At 33.8% G+C, this 22,754-nt stretch overlaps 1 protein-coding gene across 1 annotated transcript; it reads left to right on the top strand.

Annotated features, from left to right (window-relative positions):
- The first annotated feature begins 21,412 nt into the window (after positions 1–21,412).
- LOC108995444 lies at positions 21,413–22,244 on the top strand. The gene is made up of 3 exons (XM_018971021.2): positions 21,413–21,531; positions 21,625–21,683; positions 21,795–22,244. The coding sequence occupies exons 1-3, from the start codon at positions 21,450–21,452 to the stop codon at positions 21,933–21,935; spliced, it is 282 nt and encodes a 93-aa protein (XP_018826566.1). The 5' UTR covers positions 21,413–21,449; the 3' UTR covers positions 21,936–22,244.
- Positions 22,245–22,754: the final 510 nt, after the last annotated feature.

The following is a 22,754-nucleotide window of genomic DNA, read 5'->3' as shown; positions in this document are numbered from 1 at the left end:
CACTCTATGAAACAGGTCTGGACGCCAAAGATCACCACTTCGTTGGCTTTACTAGATTGAAAACCAGAAGCAAATACGTACACCTAAGAAGTTCAACAACACCATATCACTGTAGAACTTCTTTAATGCATGTTACCACCATTCAATAAATCATTAAGAGATCATAGCAGGTAACATAGTCAGACAAGGAAACTTTAATTAACTTGATTTTCCGTTCAGCAGCTCTGCATTGTTTCCAACTGCAACATCCTTGAGTGAACTGAAACTGGGGATATAAACAGCTACTTCGAATTTGATTCACCTTCTCGAATCTTAATATACTTGTGTTCTTTTCTTGATTAGTCATAATGCAACAGGCAGTTGCAAGCAGGATGGTACATCAGCATTGCTCCATTCTTAAAAGTTTTTACTGGTTGGTATAAGCCTTGAGACCAGCGTTGTCCAAGGTTCTTGGACACCATACTTCTTCAATGCCCACATGCTAATACGGCCAAAATCAATAGCATCGCATGCATGCATAGATAAACGTTTAATACGCCCATGCCGATTAAACTTTTCTTCTTTCATGCCCCAGATGTCACATATATGGATGGGAGCTGGAAATGAGCGGAATCGCTCACTATCAAAGTCAAGAGAAAAAAAAAAAAAAATCAAATCCTCATTCCCAAAATGACACGAAACCTGCAGAAAAACAGACTATGGAAAAATCAGAGAAAGTTAAAAGGAAACTTAGAAGAGAAATCTTTTCTTATTTGATCTTAATGTCATCTAACTGTATTTAAAGATATAAATAACTAATTGCTAACTTACTAACTGAAGTGTTGTTACAATGTAACTAAATGCCAACTGTACAATATACTTTTAGGTCACCTATACTTCTAACTCTCCCTCTCAAGATGGTGAGTGTATGTTATGCACCAATCTTGGAAAGAAGATAAGTGAACTGATCGACTCCAAGAGCTCTAGTTAGAATATCTACCACTTGATGTTTTGATGAAACTTGCAATGCACAAAGAATGCCTAGTTGTATTTTTTCTTGAGCCAAATAACAATCAAATTCTATATGTTTTGTCCTCTCCTGGAATATTGGATTAACTACTGCTGTATAATGCAACCTGGCTGTCACAAAATAACAAGGTTGGTTGCTTATGATCAACAACAAAATCCTTTAACAAAGATATCAACCAAACAATTTCACAACTTGTAGATGTAAGTGCTCTATACTTTGCCTCGGCTGATGACCTTGAACTGGTAGTTTGTTTATTTGATTTTCAAGAAATAAGAGAATCACCAAGAAACACATAATATCCAATAACAAAACGTCGTATATCAGGACAAGATGCCCAATCTGAATCACTATAAGTTTTTAAATGTAATGATGAAGAAGAAGGGAAAAAATCCCTTGTCCTAGTGTTCCTTTGATGTATTTCAGTACTTGGAAAGCTACATCCATATGACTCTGAATAGGCTTGTCCTTGAATTGGCTTAAAACCTAAATGGAGTAAGATAAATCTAGTGTGGTCATGATAAGATACAATAATCTGCCTATCAATATTTTATATATAGCTTGTAGAATCATCAAAAGATGTTGAATTTGATTGTGCGAGTTTCAAATTCGAGACCATTAGAAACTTGATTGGTTTTGCAGCAAGATAACTAATGTCATTCAAAATGTGTTTGACAAACATAAATCCCTTTGGTTGATCTAGCCACTTCAAGTCCAATGAAATATTTGAGTAAATCGAGGTTTTTAATCTTGAATCGAGTGTGCAACAAATATTTGATATCTATTACTTGTTTTGAGTTATTACTGGCCACTATAATATCATCAACATACACTAATAGTGCTAGAAAAATTATTGAAACTTTGTCTAACAAAGATGAGTAATCATTCTTGGATTGAATGAAATCAAGCTTGAGACAAAAACCAGATAATTTGTTAAACCATTGTCTTGAAGCTTACTTCAATCCATAAAGTAATTTTTGTAGCTTACAAGCACACGTCCCCCCCCTTGCTGCCATAATTAGGAGGCATGACCATATAAACTTATTAAAAAATATCACCATAGAAAAAGCATATTTACACCAAGTTGATGTAAATGCCAATGATTAATGAAAGCAAGAGCAAGAAGGCAGCGAATAGTAGTAAGCTTAGCCACAGGAGAAAAGGTATCCAAATAGTCCAAGACCTCATTTTGAGTGTACCCTTTGGCGACAAGTCTCACTTTGTACCTTTCAATCATGGCATCTGCCTTATATTTAATTTTAAATACCTATTTGCATTCAATGAGATGTTTATCAGGACGTAAATCAATGAGAACCCAAGTCTTATTTGCTTCAAGAGCAAACAATTCAGTAGACATGGCTTCCCTGCAATAAGGATCTTTGATAGCTTGATGCTAAAACTTAGGGTCAAATGAGGAAAAGACAACAATGATAACTGCACAATGAGACAAAAAAAGGTTATCATTAAAAAGAACATCTGAAAGGGAAAAATAAACTTGACTTTGTAGAGGCTATAGGCAAAGAAAAGACTGAACAATATTGAGAATTAATAGGTAAGTCACAGTGATATTTCTAAAGATTAGTTGGAAAATGCCTAATTCTAGTGGAACGACGAAGGGAAGAAACAAGTGGAGGAATAGAAGGAACAGATGGAGGAATAGGTGGAGCTGAAACATAGGGAGAAATAGCAGGAGTTGTACTATGAGAAGGAAATGAAGTTGAAATAGATTCAGAAAAAGGAAGAGGAATAACAAAAGGATGAGAAGGAAGGTTAGAAGCATATTTGAAAAGAAAAATGACTTCATAAAAGATGACATCACGAGAAATGAAACTTATATGAGTTCGAAGATCAAAAAGCTTATAGCCATTGACCCCATATGGATATCCAATAAAGATAAATTGATGAGCTCTAGAATCAAATTTATGTTTGTGAGGAGAAGTAGAGATTGTATAGCAAAAACAACGAAAAACATGCAAATGATTATAAGATGATATAGTGGAAAATAACACCTGATATGGACTTTTGTTGGAAAGAAAATGAGTTGGAGTCCTATTGATCAAATAGGCTGCTGTGAAAACACAATCACCCTAAAAGGTTAAAGGTAAATTTACCAAGAAACAAAGGGCTCTAGCAACTTGCAGCAAAATTTGTGTTTGTCCTCAACTATGCCATTTTGTTGTGGTGTATAAACCCAACTACGTTGATGAACAACACCATGAGAACTATAGAAATCAAGTATGTTGAAATCAACACCATTATCATGTCTCAAAATTTTGATTTGAGTATGAAACTGAGTATGATTAAGAGCAAAGAAATTCTTGAGAAAGTTGTGTGTCAGCTTTGTTTCTCATGAGATAAATTCATGTACAACAGTTGAAGTCATTTACAATAGTAAGAAAGAACCTAAAACCTTCCATAGTGGCAGTGGGAAAAGCAGCCCAAATGTCACAATAAAGTATTTCAAAGATGGAAGAGTTGATAGACTCACTCAATAAAAAAGGTAGACGCTACCGGGCTTGAACAAAGTAATATTTAGGAAAGAAATAAACACAACAATTAAGTGAAGCAGATAATTTAATAATCGCAATTAGATTGAAGGTAAATGATGAAACACAATGAGCATTAGTGAGAATAAGAGAATCAGTTAAGGCAATATTTTCAATATGAGTAACACTAACTTTGAAACCATTAGGAAGATTAACATATGTGAGAAAAACTAAAGTGAAAGAAGTAAAATGTGAAGTGGAACTGACCAAATGATTAGTTGCTCTAGCATCTAAAATCCAAGGTACAAATTTAGAAGTAGAGGTAGAGGTACTTGTGCGAGACAAAAACTGATGTAAATGAAAAGGTGAGAAAATTGAATGACAAAAATCATCTGTCATGTTGGCAGCGGAATGAGAAGTGCTACCTTTGATTTTTTCTTTAGAATTGTGAGAATTAAGCAGGCAAATCAGGTGTTGATATTGCTCTTGTGTGATTGGAATCTTTGGAGTTTCACTAATCATTTCTTGTGATGAAATAACAGATGCTTGATTGGCAGACGCAAATTCTGACTTTAGCTTTGTAAACTTAAAACCCAGTGGAAATCCATAAAGGCAATAACATCTTTCTTTGGTATGACCAATCTTTTTATAGTAACTAGAAACTAATTTTTCTCTTGTAAAATTACCACTAGATTTCGCAAATGGTTTGATAGAACTCAAGTGATTGACTAAAGCAGAAATACCAGGAACCAAAACAGAAGCTGTAATTCCTCTTTGGTGTTCCTCTTGAAGAATTAAAGAGAAAACCTAGTTAATAGGTGGTAGGAGTCCATTAACAAGATTTTTCATCGAACGTGTGAATATGATTCATTTAAACACATCTTAAACTTCATCACATACTCTTGCTGCTGGTAGAGGTTTGTAATTAGTCAGTTCATTCCATAAACCTTTGAGATGAGTGAAGTAATTGCTTATCGACATTTATCTTGATCGAACGAAGAGATAGCCTTTTGCAACTAAAACATTTGGGGCCCATTTCCTTGAGAGAATTGTTCATTGAGATCATTCAAACTTCGTGTGCAGTATCAAACAAAATTATACTTGTAACAATCACTTTGGACACTGAATTGTGTAACCAAGAGAGAACTAGGTTATTGCATCGAACCCAGGAGGAATACATTGGATCTGACGGAGTGTAGGTATCACAAGACTTCCATCTACAAATCCAGTTTTATTTTTCGTGTTGAGTGCCATCAACATGGATTTGCTCCAGGTGTTATAATTTCCTCAAGAAAAAACTTGAGAAACCAAGATTGTACTGGGATTATCTCCATGATGTAAAAAATAGGGGCTTGTAGGATCCTCTAAAGGATTGAGCATAGATGAATATGTTGAAAACACCATGAGCTAATGAAGAAGGAAATGATTGGGAGGAAAAAAAAAACACTAAGTTGATACAATGCAAAAGAAATATAGTACAGGAAAATGAGATAAAGTTAAAAGGAAACTAAGAGAAAATGAGAAATATTTTCTTATTCGATCTCAATGTCATCCAACTATATTTATACAAAATATAAATAACTAGTTGCTAACTGACTAACTAAAGTATTGTTATAATGTAACTAAATGGCAGTTGTACAATGTACTTCTTTGTCACCTATACTTGGCCGCTAATGGAATCACAAATCCATTGAAAAAATCTTCTTATCACTTGATATCGATTAATATTGAAACTAAAGCCCAGCCTGGAATCAAACCTCTCTATCAAATTCTCAGCGTTTCTTACTTTTGGAAGTTCTACAAATCCTCCAATAATTGGATTGCATACAAAAACAAGGTTATTTTGTTTCAATTTAGACAAACAAAACAACTTGTGCACAAACTCACAATGTCAAACTTGTAGTTTTTGGAGCTCGTCACAATTTAACTCTTCTTTCTTGCCACACCTTTAGTAGTAAGCTTCACACTTGTATCTTTTTTCTTATGTCGATACCATTTTGGCATCACATAATAAAAGCGTAAGTTTTATATCAAGTTTCATGTTCAAACGAAGGTCACAATCATGCTTACCGGTCTCACAAATTGAACATCCCAAATTAAAAGTAGGGTTTTTAAGCTCAACAAGGTGGATGTAACTTCTTATAGCAAATACGTAGCCCGTAAAGTCTCTCTCTCATTCCTTCTCCTTCCCATCTCATTTTCTATTTTATTTTTAAATTTCTAAATTTTATTAGAGCCCTTGACTAACGCTATGTGGCCTATTTCTTTTAAAGTTGTTCTTCTCATTTTACATTTTACAAAATTTTCTCAGTTACATTCATTTTTCAATATGTTTTTTCTTATATTAGAACACCAATAAATTGTACGAGATGTTTTTAGCATTTTGACATAAGAATCACCGACTTCCTAATGTCTCTGGCAGCATTTATTCGTTCGTGATAAATATCATACTCAACATGCTATTTGATGTTCTTCAGAGGTTTCTTCATACTTATCGGATCGTCGTTCATGATAAGTCTCATATTCAACGTGTTATTTAGTTTTTTCTTTCATTCATTGTACGCCCTTCAGAGGCTTCCTATGCCCTTAACAGATCTTTGCTCTCATTTTCATGATTAATCTTGTAAATTGGTTTATTTTTATCCTCCGTCCACTTGCGCCAGGCCCCACAGAGACACATTTTGTCGGGTCATCCGTTAGATCTCCAAAACTCATCCATTTGGCCAATAATGCATTCTTATTTACAAACTCAGGATGACGTTTTCATCATCATTCTGAGTTTGAAGGGGGATGTTAGAATATTATCAAATTTTATATAGAATATAGTTATAATATTCTAGTATATATGGTAATATGATATATTCTCTACAATATTTAGTTTATTGTGTAAATAAATCAGTATCAAGTATTATTATTATTATTATTATTATTGATTTGTTGTTTTTTTTTTTCTCTAGCTTCATTCATCTATAAATAGGAACATTTATTATGTATTCACGAATAATTGACAATAGCAAAGATGAAGCCATCAAAGTCTTTCTCCTGTTTCTTCTCCTTCTTCATCTATTTTTCTATTTTATTTTTTATTTTCTACAAAACACATTTAGGTTCATTCGCTTGAAACATGAGACAAGCATATGCTTTTCTCGACTTAGCAAACTCGGGACTGTGGATCATAAGATTGCGACAAGGTTTGCATATGCCCTTGCAAATAAGATTTGCTTTCTAGGGAAGTCTGAAGTAGAATTTTGAAAATGATGAATCCTAGATGATCTATTATGCATCATGCTGGTCTTCGAATTCCTTTTTTGGCATCTTTTTTTGCCCCCTTCATTACCATAGTGCTCATCAAAAGTTGTTGAAGGTGTTTTCCATTTCATGGTTGTTAGATAAGAACAAGGATTGGATGCTAAGTAGAGTTAGAACATATAACATGACAATACTTTTTTTTTCTTTTTTCCATTTTTTTAACAAATGCAAGAATCACTACAGAAATCAACATAATCTTAAAATCAACAAAATAAATTGGGTTAACCCCAAAATTAAGCTCAAACTCATCTAAAATAATCTAACTCAAATCATTAAGAAATTAGCTCAACGATTCAAACTGCATGAGTACTTGAACTTTGCATGCATTTCATTTTGTTAGTTGTAAAAGAAACTAAAACTTCATACCACCAAATCAAAGGAAAATGGTCTCGAAACAATTCAAAAAAATGGCAAAAAAATCTTAATTTTTATGAGAAATGATTTGTACAATCTTAGAATGTTTAAACTCTACACACTCTTTTGAAAGAAGTAGGCAAATATGTGACATATATGAAAAATCTACTTTTAATGGTGGGCCCTACTTTTTCTCGAAGAGAATTCATGAAATTGGTACACTCTAAAACTGTATCTATTATTACTCAATTTTTATTCTTTTGATTGTTGAGAAAAGATTTAGGAGATATAATAAAAAATGGAAAGAAAAGAGAAACATTAGATCACACTGTCTGATTGATATACGCGACTTTACATGAAGGATAAGCTATGATTATATTGTATTCTCTACCTCTTTCAATAATCTTGCCAACTAAATAGTGTATGATAGAGATCTCGTATGTGTCCTTGATTAATAATGGTAATTAATAATGCTTCAGTTTTAATCAGAAATGACATAACTGGTAATTAAGATTGTTGATTAGACTAGAGGTGGTAACATGTGACATGACCTAATTAATATGTATCAAATCTTGCCAACTTAATTAATAATGCTTCAGTTTTAATCAGAAATGACATAACTGGTAATTAAGATTGTTGATTAGACTAGAGGTGGTAATATGTGACATGACCTGTGAATCTAAAATGAACACAATACGAAATTAGCGAGTTTGAGATTTGATATAAATGAGTTCTGGTCAAAATGAGTTAACCTATTAAAATACGATTGAAAGATGGCTCAATAACGGTTCAACCCTCTTAACCCAAAATTAAACCGCAACAACTAATTTAAATTTTATTTCAAAATTAAAATTTTATTTTTCTTGAGTTGTAATATTGATATTTCTCAATATGCTTATGTTTTATTGTTGGGATTGTAATTCTGGACCTATGTTCATGTTTGTTATTATAGAGTTTGTAATATTGGTTTTAATATATATTAAAATTTGGAAAATATTGATATTTGTTGTTAGTAGGCAGTCTTATTATTATTTTTTAAAAAGTGATGCTATATGTACTTACAATTTTACTTACAAGACTCATTTTGTTAGTTTTCTTTTAAAATTCAAATTTTGAAGTTCAAATTTTATGATTTTTAGAATATCAGTAACTGACATGTGGAGAAATAAATTTTTGGTAAGTCTTTCTTAAGTGTATTTAGCATTTTTCTTTTTTAAATATTGAGGTTACTTATAAATATAGATTTTAACTTATATGTGAAATTATGTTAATCAAGTTAAATGAGTTATGCATGTTAGTTCAACCCATTTACATGAAACAGACAAAAATTAATTGTGTCGTATTGACTTATTTCTAATTAATTATTAAATGGGTCAAACTGGGTAACATGACATAATAACTCGTTATTTAAATAGATTGTGTTAGGATTTGAAAGTTTGACACATTTAGCCTAACAGTTTGAGTTTCAGTTGACCCATATAATCGAATATCCATAATTTGACACTATACGGACACGACCGAAAAACACGAATTGCTATTCTAGATTAGACTAGCATAATAAAAATAATGATGCATCATGGGATTGTTTGGACTTGGATTGATGTTTGGCATATATTAGATTTAAAGAAATTTTTATTTCTTTGAGTACTTTGGAGGCCCTAATTGTCTATCACTATTTTGGTCATGCAAATAGACTAATTAATTAAAATCTACAAAAGCACTTTGGTTGTGATGAAAGATAAAAAGGTTGATGGCCTTTTTTTTATACATTCCATTGTCAGATGACGACATTATATGTAGTTACGTCATTACGAGCAATTAAATAGGATTTTCTTTGAGTTTGAAGAACAATAAACTGGACTTTTGTAAGCATTTCATTTACAGGAATTTAGCAACGTATGGTTAAGTTTGGAGCAACTATCTACAAAATTAAAGATACAATGGACTATATTTTTCATGCTCTAGTGGGGGTATTTAATGTTTTTTTTATATTTATTGATGAATATCATTTGAGGAAAAAAGGTGTAAAAGAGTACTGATTTTTGTTACCTTCAAACCATACAAGACTAATTAGCAGTAGCTAGCCGTGCGAAACATGCAATTCAAAACATACAACTATATAAAATTTTGTAGGCAAATTTGATGAATTCTGCATGAATGAAGCTAATCACTACAAATATATGATCTTTTGCTACTGATTCTTTTTCAGCTACGTTATTATTGATCTCAAAAGGCCAATAATTTGCATTTCTGTTGTCCTATTTCTAGTGACTAATAAATTATTTTTAAAAAATTACCTTTTGTGGTGACATGTAGTTGACACAAAAAAATTGGACGATAAAGATTTTTTCTGTCACTTATTGAGTTTTTTATTGTGAGCTTAAGTTGTCGCTAAATGTAATACTTCATACTTCTCCTCCAAATGCAAGGACCATAAATAGCCTTGAAAGGTCACGATATAAACTTGTGCTACCTTCCCCTCTAAGGTGCGGTTTAGACAATGAAATGATAAGAGATGGTTTTAGATGAAAGTTGAATAAAATATTATTAGAATATTATTTTTTAATATTATTATTGTTTTGAGATTTGAAAATTTTAAACTGTTTGTTATATTTTATGTGAAAATTTTAAAAATTTGTAATGATGAGATGAGATGAAATGAAACACATTCACTATTGAAACGGGCCTAAATATTTCCCTCCGTACCAAGGGCGATTGCTTTGTTCTCTTTTCCACGTGATTGTTTTGTTGCCCCTCCTCAAACTAACTAGATACTGTCGCGCCGTCATAATTGTGAGTCTCTCTCTCCTCCGTCTCTGTCTTTCTCTTTGTCTCTCTCATTTATCCGATCGGCTTGCAATCTCCTCCCCCTAGGGGTGATACCCGCCCCCTACGGGGCGGGGCCACCCCTCCCCCGCCACCCGCCCCCGCATATGCGGGGGGGGATTTTTTTTCCCCGGACCCCGCCCCCGCATGGGCGGGGGTGGGGTCCCCCGTCCGCTGCCCGGGGTGCGGGGGTGGACCCCCACCCGTCCGCACCCCGCACATGGTATTGTGCCTCCGGCCCAATACTTTTTTCTGGGTCCTAAATGGCCCAGAATCAGTTTTTGGACCCCTTTGGGCCCAGAATTCGTTTTGGGCCACTTTGGGCCCATTATTTATATTAAAAAAAATATAAATTTAAAAACAGAAAAGAAATATTTTTTTTTTGATACTTAGATATTAAGTATTTTACAATAAATACTTAAATAGTTTACAATTATACAAATTAAGAGAACTAATAAACTATTACACTATTACAAACTCTTCTAAAAAAAATAAATATTACAAATTGTATAATTAACTATTGTAGCAACATTACAATAATTGTAAATTAAGAAAATTAAATTTGGGGGTGGAGCCGTAGTTGTGAGTTCACTGAGTTGTGTCGAATGTCGATTGCTGTGAGACTGAAAATCAATAAGTTAAAAATAAAAGTTAATAAGTCAAAAAACCTGAAATATTAATAAGTTAAAAAATAAAACAAATTAGAATTAAAAAGTTATAAAAATGAAACAAAGTTTTAAATGCAAAAAACAATTAGGGAAGAAATTATGCAAACCATGGCAATGGTGAGTCCAATACAAAAGTCATACTGCATCGGAGGTAGCCGTAGACGCCGTCTCATGTATCACTATAAGTATTAAATTTGAAATGAAATTAATGAATACCAATTAAATGAAAATAAATAAATGAAAATAAGAAATTAGAATAAATACCAGATCCAGACTGATCATCACCCTCCTCCTCGACGTCGGCCTCCTCATACTCAAGAACATCCGGAACATGAATTGGAGTTCCCTTGATCCAATTCTGCGTGCAAATCAAAGCCTCCACAGTGGCAGGAGCTAATGAACTCCGAAATGAATCTAATACACGTCCTCCGGTGCTAAAGGCCGACTCTGAGGCTACTGTGCTAACAGGGATGGCCAAAAGTGTGCGGGCTATCTCTCCAAGGATGGGATACTTCACAGCATTCACCTTCCACCAACTTAATATATCGAAATCTCGTGAAAATGGTAGCATCTCTGCTGCTAAGTATCTGTCTATCTCTGACTGAGCCTCTACAGAAGTCCGGAGGAAGGGGGCCTGCTCATACCTCTCACCCCACTCCAATCTACGCCTTTTCTCACTCTCGACTTCAGGAAACTGTGAGCCTGAGGCTGAGGGGGTAGATGTAGGTGCCGCAATATTACCATCCCGCAGGGTTGAAAACTCATCAAATAATCTAGTAAGGGTTTCCCGAACCCTTGCTGCAATAAGCTCCGCCCATACTTGCCCGTACGCAAGGCCCAATCCAAATATCATGATCCAACTTATACCTCGGGTCAAAGACGACAGCTACATATAACAAAATATTAGCCCTAGTTAAATCTCCCCAATACTTGTCGTACTTTGACCTCATAATCAATGCCATCTCCCGCAGCCTAATGTGACCACCCGCGACCATGTTATCTAATTCTTCTTTTACCCTACATATTTGCTGGCATACAACATTGGATGTAGGGTACAAAGTTCCAGATAGCCTCGTGGTGATATCGTAAAAAAGCCTCAAAAAGTCTACAAAAATAGTTACAACTTCCCAATCATCAGCTACGGGTTTCCCCAATCCCCAGTGATCATCCAAATATTTTACATATTGGATGTCTTCATCACCCAATAATGCAAATGCCAGCCTATATTCTTGGGCCGCCTCTAACATCAGAAATGTTGAGTTCCATCGTGTAGGCATATCAGTACAAAGACCCTTCTTAGATGTTAGACCCGCAGATCTCGCAGCAACCTTGAATTTCTCCAACCTTGAAGGAGAAGATCTCACCCATCTCACAGCAGTCCTAACTCGAGCAATCGAGTCATGAAGATCTCTCAAACCATCACTGACAATCAAATTCAGAATATGTGCTGCACATCTCACATGCAGACACTCACCACCCATAAGTGTCTTATTTGCCTCTCTAAGATAAGTTCTCAAATGTCCTAATGCAACATCGTTAGACGAGGCATTATCGACTGTGACTGTAACAACTCGACTCAAACCCCACTCTTTTATTGAAGCCTCCAAGGCCTTCCCAACTGTCTCACCCTTATGATCGGTGATTTTACAAAATTTTATAATTTTCTTGTGTAATGTCCAATGGCAATCAATAAAATGCACAGTCAAAGATAAATAATTAAAATTTTGGATCGATGTCCAAGTGTCAGTGGTGAGACAAACAAATTGATCCGTCAATTGACCCCTCAACTTCTCATTTTCAATGTAAAAATGTTTTTTTACATCCTTTGCCACCGTGTGGCGAGAGGGAATATTAAACCTTGGTTCCAAGTAGTGAGAATACGCCTGGAACCCTTTCCCGTCTACAATTTGAAAAGGTAGCTCGTCCATTATGACCATAAGAGCTAGATGTCTTCTACACTCATCGGGATCATACTTAGTATACTCCCTCAAACTTGCACCCCCACTAGTCCCATCCGCCATTTTTTGAAGTCCCACTTCTAGCCTAGATTGGCTTTTATCTTGTAATGATCTTAATATTGGACTTTTTTTGCATTGCTCTTCTAAGTGCACCTTTAATTGAGAGGTGCCATGTTTCCTATAGTGGCATCCATAAATTTTGCCACAATGGTTACACTTGGCTTGGGGGTTACTTGAGTCACCACCCTCTAATTTGGTGAAATGAGTCCAAACTATTGAAGCAGGTTTCTTGCTGGGCTTGAGGGCGGGGCAAGGTACCGTAGGGCTAGGTGTAGGGGCATGAGTAGGAGGGGTAGGTGTAGGTGTATGTGTAGGGGTAGGGGTGCCCTCGGCCTGAAAAGGAGAGCTCGCACTCGAATCCGCTGGAATATCCATGAACTAAAGCAAACAAGAAATCTGAAATAATAGAAAACATAACAACTATATAATGAACATAAAAGAAAAGTAGAATAACAAAAAGTATCACACTATCACTTTACATTCATATATATATATATATGTGTACTTTGGTTATAAAATGTAATAAAATATATTAACAACAAATACACTATATGTTGTTAATAAAGTATATTAACAAATACACTATATGAGGCAAGAAAATATGGATGTTTCCTTTATTTAAGTAAGGTGGAAAAGTCCACATCCAACAAATTAAAAAATATTAACAAAGAAATGAGAAATAAAAAAATAATATTGAATTTTTGGACTCTTATCTTCTTCTTTTTTTCTTTTTCTTTTTATAAACATATCTTTTGGGATATTGAGATGTATGCTTAATTATATATAGGCAATATCTATATGTATGCTTTTTATAAACATATCTTTTGAAACAAGCTAGAAAGTCCCCAATATTCTTTATCCGACCTAAAGTATAAATTAGTTAAATCATGTACAGCAAAAATAAGCTTTTTAATTTCCTTGTTCAGAAACTTTCATAAAATAACATCTAAAATCAAATATTACCTTTATTTTTAATATTTTATTTTTATGCATCATATATGGGTAGGGAATAAATAAAGAAAGATATATAGGAATCATCTCACATAATTCAATATCTAAAACACTTGTCCTAAAGAGTCTTGCTAGTTATCAAATCTGTCCAAATCCTAAGCTTTTTTTCTGAAGCATATATGATGTATATATCAAAATGAATGAAAAAAATAAAAATAAAGAAAAAAAAGGGTAATGTTACTCGTTATCAGTGATCACATGGTCACACCAATTGATATCACACGTTTTTACTTTTTAGTAGTTTCATAATTCAATAATTTAAATATATCAATACAACTGTATTATTGAGAATCATTAAAATTAAAGATGAAGAATAGTATATTTTAATAATCCTAATATATATAATATATTAGTTAATTAGTTAATTATTAGTCATATTAATAATCCTAGTATATATAATATATTAATATTATTTTAGAGACAGACTGTAAAATAAAATGATTTCTCATTCTGTAATTTAGGGTTTTCGAAACCCTAAATTAATTTAGGGGTTCCAATCCAAATTAATTACACAATTAATTTCAATCCAAACCGAAATAATTACAGAAATGAGAAAACAAACACAATTCACATACATTTCACGGACTCATTCAAATTTCAAACCAAAACACATGCACAATCTAAGCTCCACAGCACACAATTCACAAAAATCCCATCCTCCATCTCCGATAAACCACATCCTTCCTCCAATCTCCATTAAAAATATAAATCACAACAAAATAAAATAGGATAGGGTTTGAGTTTCTTACTTTCGAGTTCGGGATTCGGATCTTCGGTGAGATGCAGAGAAAGGGACCGGATGGCGGATGCGCACGGCGACGTTGAAGCCACCGCTGGTAGCTGGGTGCGGCGCCGGAAACTCAGACTCAGAGAGAGGGAGGGTTGAGCGGAGAGACAGAGATGAGAGAAGTGAGGGTCTGAGAGAGGCCGAGGCAACATGATGAGCGTCGTTTCATGGTAGTTTTTTTTTATATATATATATATATATAAACACCACATGCGGGGCGGGGTATATGCGGGGCGGGTGTGACCCCCATCCCGCACCCGCCCCCGGATAGAGCCCCAGATGCGGGGCGGGTGACCCCGCCCCCGCATCTGGCGGACGGGGTAGTCCGCCCCACCGCACGGGTGCGGGGCGGAAACGGGCTGGGCAACGGGGGCGGGGCCCCGCTGCCCACCCCTACCTCCCCCAATCACTAACCTCATGTTAGCTATTGACCAGTCTCTCTTTCTTAACCTTCTCCCTTCTCTTTCATTCTATTGGTCTTCTCTCTCTCTCTCCTCCCGCCAACGTCGATCACCCTTTTTATGCCCACACACACCCACAATATCAGCTGTTGGTTCGTTGGACACTTTATTGTTATTAGATTTGATATTTAGGATTTTATGATATAACAACGTTTTGTTGAATTATATACATTTTTTTTTTCGATTGGTATGTAGAGGTTATGTTTTCTGGATGGTTTCCATTAATTTCAATTTAGGCTCCATTCAGTTGATTGCATTATAATTTTTATGTATGATCTTATTGGCCATACAACTTTGTAGAAGCATTTTGATAACAGATTTTACAGTTTTGTTTCTGTAGTTAGTTGTAAGTCAATCATGTACTTGTCCATAGAGTAGATAAAGTGAGTTGGCCGTTGTGAACAAGGGTGAATGAGTGATTTCCTACTTGGTAGAATTATATTGGAAAAGTTTTGGAAAGTTGTATATGAACTTGTTAGCTCATTGGTTGAGACTATAAAAGGTTGTTTGGTTTGGACTTGTCATTTTAAGGCCAAACACCAACGTATAAGAGCACCAGTTATGGGCTCAACAAAGCTAAATTATAGCCAAAGAATAGCTAAAGTGCAAGATAATGTGCTACAATTGGCTCAACAAATCAACAGTAATTTTAACTTCAAGTTAAATCACTAGCCAAATTTATTGAGCCAAAGGAGCTAGCCAAATAATTTTTTTAGAATAAAATATTCACTTGAGTTGAAGTGAATAATATTATTGAGGAAATGTTATGTTTTATAGTGGAATAATATAACCGTTAAAGAAATATAACCGTTGGAGAAATATATCCGTTGGAGAAATATAAGTTAAAAAAATATATCCGTTGAAGAAATATAACCATTGAAATAATATAAACGTTAGAAAATTAATTAGTAGTTTTTTAATAACGAATAAATATTTAAATTACAATTATAACTAAAATAAATGAAAAGTTCAAAATCAATATTTTATTAGAACAGTGAAAGATTTGTTGAGCCTGTTATTTGATGATGATGAAAAGTGACTAGCTAAATTTGTAAAAGTGAATTTCTTAGTCAAATTCTGGCTAAAGTTTGTTGAGGCCATAACTAATGCTCTAAATGGCACAATATCAACAAAGATTGGTGACCTTTTTTAAAGGAGGATTGTTGGTCACATCATTTTGTTATATTCAATTTGGGCTTCAAAGGTGACCTTATACATGTATAAAGAACAAAGTCATTACTACAAAATGTTCTGCAGTTTCCATATATTGGAGAAAGTATTTTTTATTTATTTTTGGATGCAGTTTAAGAACTGTTTGGCATCCTCCTTTATCATTTATTTGATTCTTGTTTTCATGCATTATTTCATCATATGCATGCATGTGACAATTTTTTTATTGAATTTAATTATGGACTTTCACAACTCATAAAGGAGGCTAACACAACCATTTTCTTTTATTGGATTACATTACTTTGCTTTTGGTAGATGCCGTTAGTATATTTGTTATTGTTTATCTTAATGGAAATGTTTCTTTGCTTTATATTTTTGCCTTTACTTAGCTGTTTGTTAAAAATTTACTGGACTATGTTGATGTATGCCTTGCATGTGTTTCTCATATAGAGATCATATTGCATAATCAGTAAATGTTGAGTTTGGTTTCTACTATGATTCTGGTTTATTGCTGGACTTCCTTTCTTAAATTTCTTCAAGTGACAACCTATATTTTATTGGATAAGTTGGAAAAATATTGGTATAACCCTTATGCAAGGTACTGGAGGTGCTGTCTTTTCTTTCGATCTTTTCTTATTTTCATTGGAAAAATAAACGGTATTACCATTTTGATTGGGAATATTATGTGTTAAACTTTTTAATGTTAGCTTATTTCAATTTTATTTAATTATCCGATATATGAACAAAGTTTATGAAATACCATTAATTATTCGGGATAACTTCATGGGTTCGGTTTTTGTTTCTAGTATTGGTAGGTTGCCGTCCAGCATGTACCGCTGGGTATTCCACCTAGTATATTTGAATTATTTTGTTATTTTTTTAAAATATTTTTTTTACATCTTTAACTATTAAGAAAAAAAATACACAAACTCACTAATACTTATTTTCTTAATCATTAAGTAAAAAAAATGGTCAACCCCAAAGGTAAAGCTGGGGCAGCACACTAGTTTTATTATTTTGTTTTTCCTTTTTCGTGTAGGAAATATTACTGGGATGTCAGAACCCATGTGATGTTCACCTTATACACAACAGTGAAATTATGTGAAATAATGAGATGGTTTTGTTTTGACCGTTTGGATATGCAAGACTCTTTCCATGCATACAATGTGAAATCAAGTGAGATGGTTTCAATCCCCTCTGAAGCCAAATGAGGTCTAAATGAATTGTTGTGTACTAATCTTAAATCACCAGAGAAAGAGGAAGGTTTATAATTCAGAAAAATGAAAAAATCTAAGGAATTGGGAAATCTAATTAAGGCATTGGGGATGTTAAGTACAAAGCATGTTTGGTTGAAAAGGTTTACTATCAAACAGACAATACCTACCTTAAGTGTTCTCAAAAGTTGTGAAGCATAACAATATTGGTGTATTACTTGTTATGGTTTCTTTATTTGAGTAATCTAAAATTAAATAGGCTACCTATATGCATCAACTTGAAGGACCCAATGTTAAAAGGAAATAATATTTTGTTTGTAGGTGAAATCAATCATTAAAGTTTTTGAAACAATCTCCAAGAGAGTGGTTGATGCAATTGTCAATGTATGCTTAGTCAATCTAGATATGTAGGTGAAATCAACCTAGATATGACACATTTTTTTTTAATTTTTTATAAAATAGAACCTTTATTAAAAAAATCCTCACTGAGGCGGAGAAATAACCTTATACAAGCAAGCAAGACACTAAGACTTATCTACGTAAATAAGGTAATTCCAAAAAATCGGTCCTCAAAAGACCCCGCAACCTTCCAATACCAATGTCATTTCCTGCAAACTCCATTTATGAAAGTTTATGCTTAGTCAAGATTGTTTCAAAAGTAATTATATATGATAGTTTTTGTCACATGTTCCTTATTTTTGTATAGTTGGGAACAACTATACAAAAATAGTGTTCCCAACTATACAAAAATAGTAGATGCTTATATACTTGAGAGGCTTATGCTTATTTTTGTATAGCATGCATCAACATGCATGTTATGGTTTGGCTTGACATATAAAGTAGGATGTTTATATACTCGAGAGTCTCTGCAAATGTTGATTTGGTACGAAATGAAAGAAGTGGCTGGGGTTCTAGTGTCATTGGTTATATGTATTTAGATTATGAGGTGATATGGATAATGAAATATTTTTGATAGAGTCATAGGTACTTTCAATCTCTTTGTTTGGAAAACAATATTGAAGTCAGCAATTGCTTTGTCTACCACAAAGACAAAAGAGTATTTATGACAAGTTATTAACAACAAAACAGACTATTTGCAACGAGAATATACTTTTTTTGATAGGAAATAGTCATTTTGACAGAAAATAATTAGTAGCAAATAAACAGTTTTCTTGTAATGACAATGAATGACAACAATTGAGATGAAAGAGGAAATATATATGATCAAGTGGTGTGCTAAACCGCTTGATATTTTAATTAGAGCAATAATGTTGTGCGATATCCAAAGTGAAATATATTTGACTAAACATAAAATGCCTCGAACACATTGACATCAAATAAGATTTTATTTGAAAGATTACGACGTAAGGTGAATCGTTGTATGGAGAAAAATTGCAATAGTAAAAAGTGTAACAAATATATATGTTGATTCAACTCTCGAATTCAATTGAAGGAGATGTGTTGGAAAGATTCGCATTTTTAGTTTTAATAGAATTTAAGTAATTAAGGTAGATCAGATTAATTGTTAATTAGGGATGCATGTGAGTTCATGAATTTTGATACAGTACCACACCACCCTCTAGTTTATCTCTCAACAAGAAAGAATTGCCTTTATTTCCATGCCATTCATGTGCACCAATTCAATTTCATTTATTTACAATTTAATGTTTTAGCCGTAATTGGTGTTCTCTTCTTTAGCCCACAATACATATTGTAGACATGAAGAGCCCTTAATTGAAGGCATGCGCAAGATTGAGGAAAGATCATACACTATGGAGAGAGACTTGAATGGCAACACCATATCAAATAAGTGATTTTTCTTTTTTTCGTTTGTCATCACATGGCAACAGAAGAATAAGACTTATGATTTTCTCTGTTCTTAATAATTCACTCTTGAAAGTGTGAGATTTTGAACGGATAGAGATTTACGCCCCGTTTGAATTTTCTAAATAGGACTTTGATTTTCTCTGTTATTAATTACTGCCAGTTAATTATTATAATTTTCATAAACTTACAAATAAAACACAAAAAATAATTGAACTTTTTCAAATTTAAAAATAAAAATAATATTTTTATAATATTTTAATTTTATAATATTTTTATTTAATTTTTTATCTCTCATTTTTCAAAATCTAAAAAAGCATGTTAGATTTCATGTGCTCGCATAACTTACGCAGGATTTCCATGGGTTGACTAAAATTTCTTCAAAGCTACACTGATGATGGAGGGAAAGTAGCACAAAGTAATGGAGTGTGTATATATATAATATATATATATATATATATATATATATATATATTAAAAAATGAGTGCAGTAGGACCTTTCCTTTTCTCCTGTGCTTCAACTTTTATTTACTTTCTCAGCCATTGGACATTCAAGCCTCTGGAAATATTTTCTAAGTCAGAGCTAGAGTCACACTATTAACCTAATAGATCTGTCCATTTCTTGGAATGGGACAGATTAAAAGCAAGCACTAAAAAAAAAAAAAGCAAATGATCAGAAGTTTCATAAACAGGTTAACATTATTATGGTCAGCTGTACTTTTGGATTGATTGGCATGCACGAAAATCTGATCTTTTCGGTTCGAAAATCAATTCTATACCTTCAAAACTTGACTAAAGAAAAGGAATGAAAATTTCTTTGTCGGGTAGTTCTGCATTCATGCCACACTATATTCCAAGCATTCTTTGTTTTAACTGATCATGAGGCCCGTGATAAGAGAGTGCTAGCTAGACCCATTTTATCTTGGGTTGTGATCAAGTGAGAACTAAGTTCGGAAAAGAAAATATCTCCTCAAAATGGAGGGCTTCCGGTGGGAAAGAGAGACTCGTGAATTAGGTTCTACAACAGTTATTGCTGCTCGAGTAGGACCTACTTCATATGTGTCTTTCTCTTTCTCATTTGAAGCACTCAAATAAATTCGAATAAGAATTTAGAAACTTGACTACTCGTTTGTGATATGGAAGCATTGAAAACCTCAAAATAGATGTCGTCTCAGTTGTTTGGACTATCTGGGTTTTTAGAGGTGCATACAATATCCTACATCAGTACTGAAAGATAAATCAGCACTATGATAGTGGAGAAAGGTCTTGTTGCACTATCATATGCTGATATTGATATATATTGAGATGATCCTAATTTTTAAAATTAAACAAAGATGCAGAAAACTGATTTTTATTTTGTCATCCTTAATATGCATCTATATATGATTGATCCCCTCCCATTTTTAAACTGCAACTTAAGTTGAATATTAACACACAGTGAGTAGATTAGCTGCAAATGGGTTTGTTCTTCTTCCACAGTTTCTAGTTTTAATCTCATTACTGGTGCATGGTAAGTAATATCATTGCATCATCAACCGAGTATATATATTCTTTTCAGATATATATATGCTTTCCTGGAAGTATGAGTACTGCCACGATGCTAATTCCTACCCTTTTCTTTCTCTCCTTGGAAAGAAAAGCGGTAAAAAATTCAAGATAAAATATACTATACACCCAAAAACCATTCATCGTACGGCCTCATACTTGCATGGCTGAACTAATATATACCACATTCGATCGGTGGCCATAATTTGTTTAACATTTAAGTCAAAAAAATGTGTCATCGCTTAACTTTTAGTGTGTTTCTTGGATTTGAGATTTTCAACTGTATCAATTCATTGAATATCTATGAGTTTAATGATAATTCTTTCCACTAGACGCTGACTTAAAATTATGCAGGAGCTCAGCGTTTGCCACACCACCCACAGCATCATGTTTTGTCAGCCTCCACTAGCATGCATAGTGTGTTCCATCTTCTCTCTCTCAATCTTGCAAAAAAAACTATAAATTTCATAAAAATACCCCACTAATTGATAATCCCGTGTCTACAGTGAATTTGGTTTCAACATCTATGGTTCATATTGTGAGAGAGAAAGAATCCAAGAAAAAGAGGCCTGCAAAGGTTGGTAGCGCGTTAAGCTCCCCAATGTTGTGTTCCTATCACCTTTTTGACTTTAGAAAAATAAGGATATTTTGCATCCCCCAACAACACAAACGTCCAGAGAAATCTATAAGTAAATGTATAAATATAGGCTACTAGCTTTATGAGAAATAACATTGGGTTAAGTCACTTGTAAGACTGTTTTGTTATAGGAATGGCAAGCACTCTCACTCCTCTACTTGTACTCTTGTTGGTATTCTCCTCCCATGTCTGCTTGAATGCTGTCCCAGTCACAAGTAAATCTTCAACAACTTCCTGCCTGCTCTTGATCTTCATCTTTTTCATCTTTCTTTTTCAACTTCTAATGAAATAGTTTGTTGTATTTGTAGGAATTGGAAGCCTATTGCATGGACCTCAAGTTCCTCAAGTTTCAGAGAATACCCTCATGGTAGTAACCAAGTTTATAACCCCAAAACTAGTCCAAAATTTACTCAAGATTTTCTGATATCTATATAGGGGTTATATTCCAATATGCTAATATCCCTTTTTATTGCATCAGTTAGCTACCGAGGAAAATTTGGAGGAACCAAACATTGCAGGAAGAATGGATCTTGAACTACATGATTACCCGGGATCAGGAGCCAATAATCGCCACACTCCAAGGCCACCACAATTTGGGAAAGTCTGTGTTGATTGTTAGTCGCTCTAGGTAGTAGGTGGGTTACTTATACTATATGTTTTCTGGGATGGTTAGTAGAGAATCTGTTTCCTAATCACTCATTTAGGTAGCCAATATCATTATTTACTTTGTTTTTGTATGGAGTGGCGGGTACAAATGAAGTTTAGTTTGGATAGCAAATATGTATGATGAGAGAAAGAGAGGAAAAACTGGAGTATAATTCATTTATGTGAGGCAGAGAGCCTTTAAGCAAGAAGATCTGCTTAGCTATCTGTAAGAACTTGGATTTTAAAGTATTTTTACCAACAAGTTTGATATATTGCATAGTAATTCTTATGTTGTGGACAGTTTTATGGAGGAGCTGAAATCCAATTGCATTTGTTTGTGTTAAAACTTGCTGATTCAACCCATTAAATAGAATGTGGATAAGTAACCAGGAACAAGCAGTTCGGTGTATAATTTTTGTCAAGAGGAAAAAATTTCTTTTCTTTTGGTTTTTTCTTATTAACTTCTTGGTATGATTGGAATTTGTAAGAAATGAGAAGTTTGTTTATCATTTTATAGTGACTTGAAGATGAGTAGATAAAATACAGAACAAAATAAAAGCAGTAAAAAGCAACTATAAACCAAATCAAGAAAACCTTAAAATAAGTTAATGAGAATCAGGACAGAAATCATTTCTTTATTTTTTTTGAGATTCGGGATACCTACTCAAGCAAAAACCTTGGTTGCAGCAGCTTTAGCAGGTCCTTGAATCAAACTGAACTTGAAACTTGCAAATCTGCTTGGCATCAGTCTGCACGATGGCAGTCCTCAACTACATGCTGTCTGCCATTTAGG

The sequence above is a fragment of the Juglans regia genome, chromosome 2 (genome assembly GCF_001411555.2).
Source record: "Juglans regia cultivar Chandler chromosome 2, Walnut 2.0, whole genome shotgun sequence".
In the NCBI taxonomy this organism is placed as follows: domain Eukaryota; kingdom Viridiplantae; phylum Streptophyta; class Magnoliopsida; order Fagales; family Juglandaceae; genus Juglans; species Juglans regia.
Note: the sequence above shows the minus strand (reverse complement) of the source record. Positions and strands in the feature narration are given on the sequence as shown.

What these genes read in the sequence shown, in the direction of transcription:
- LOC108995444 (XM_018971021.2), top strand. Translation starts at nt 21,450, where the DNA reads ATGGCAAGCACTCTCACTCCTCTACTTGTACTCTTGTTGGTATTCTCC. An exon ending in GAATGCTGTCCCAGTCACAA is followed by an intron (nt 21,532 to 21,624) that starts GTAAATCTTCAA and finishes TTGTATTTGTAG; the next exon opens with GAATTGGAAGCCTATTGCAT. An exon ending in TTTCAGAGAATACCCTCATG is followed by an intron (nt 21,684 to 21,794) that starts GTAGTAACCAAG and finishes TTATTGCATCAG; the next exon opens with TTAGCTACCGAGGAAAATTT.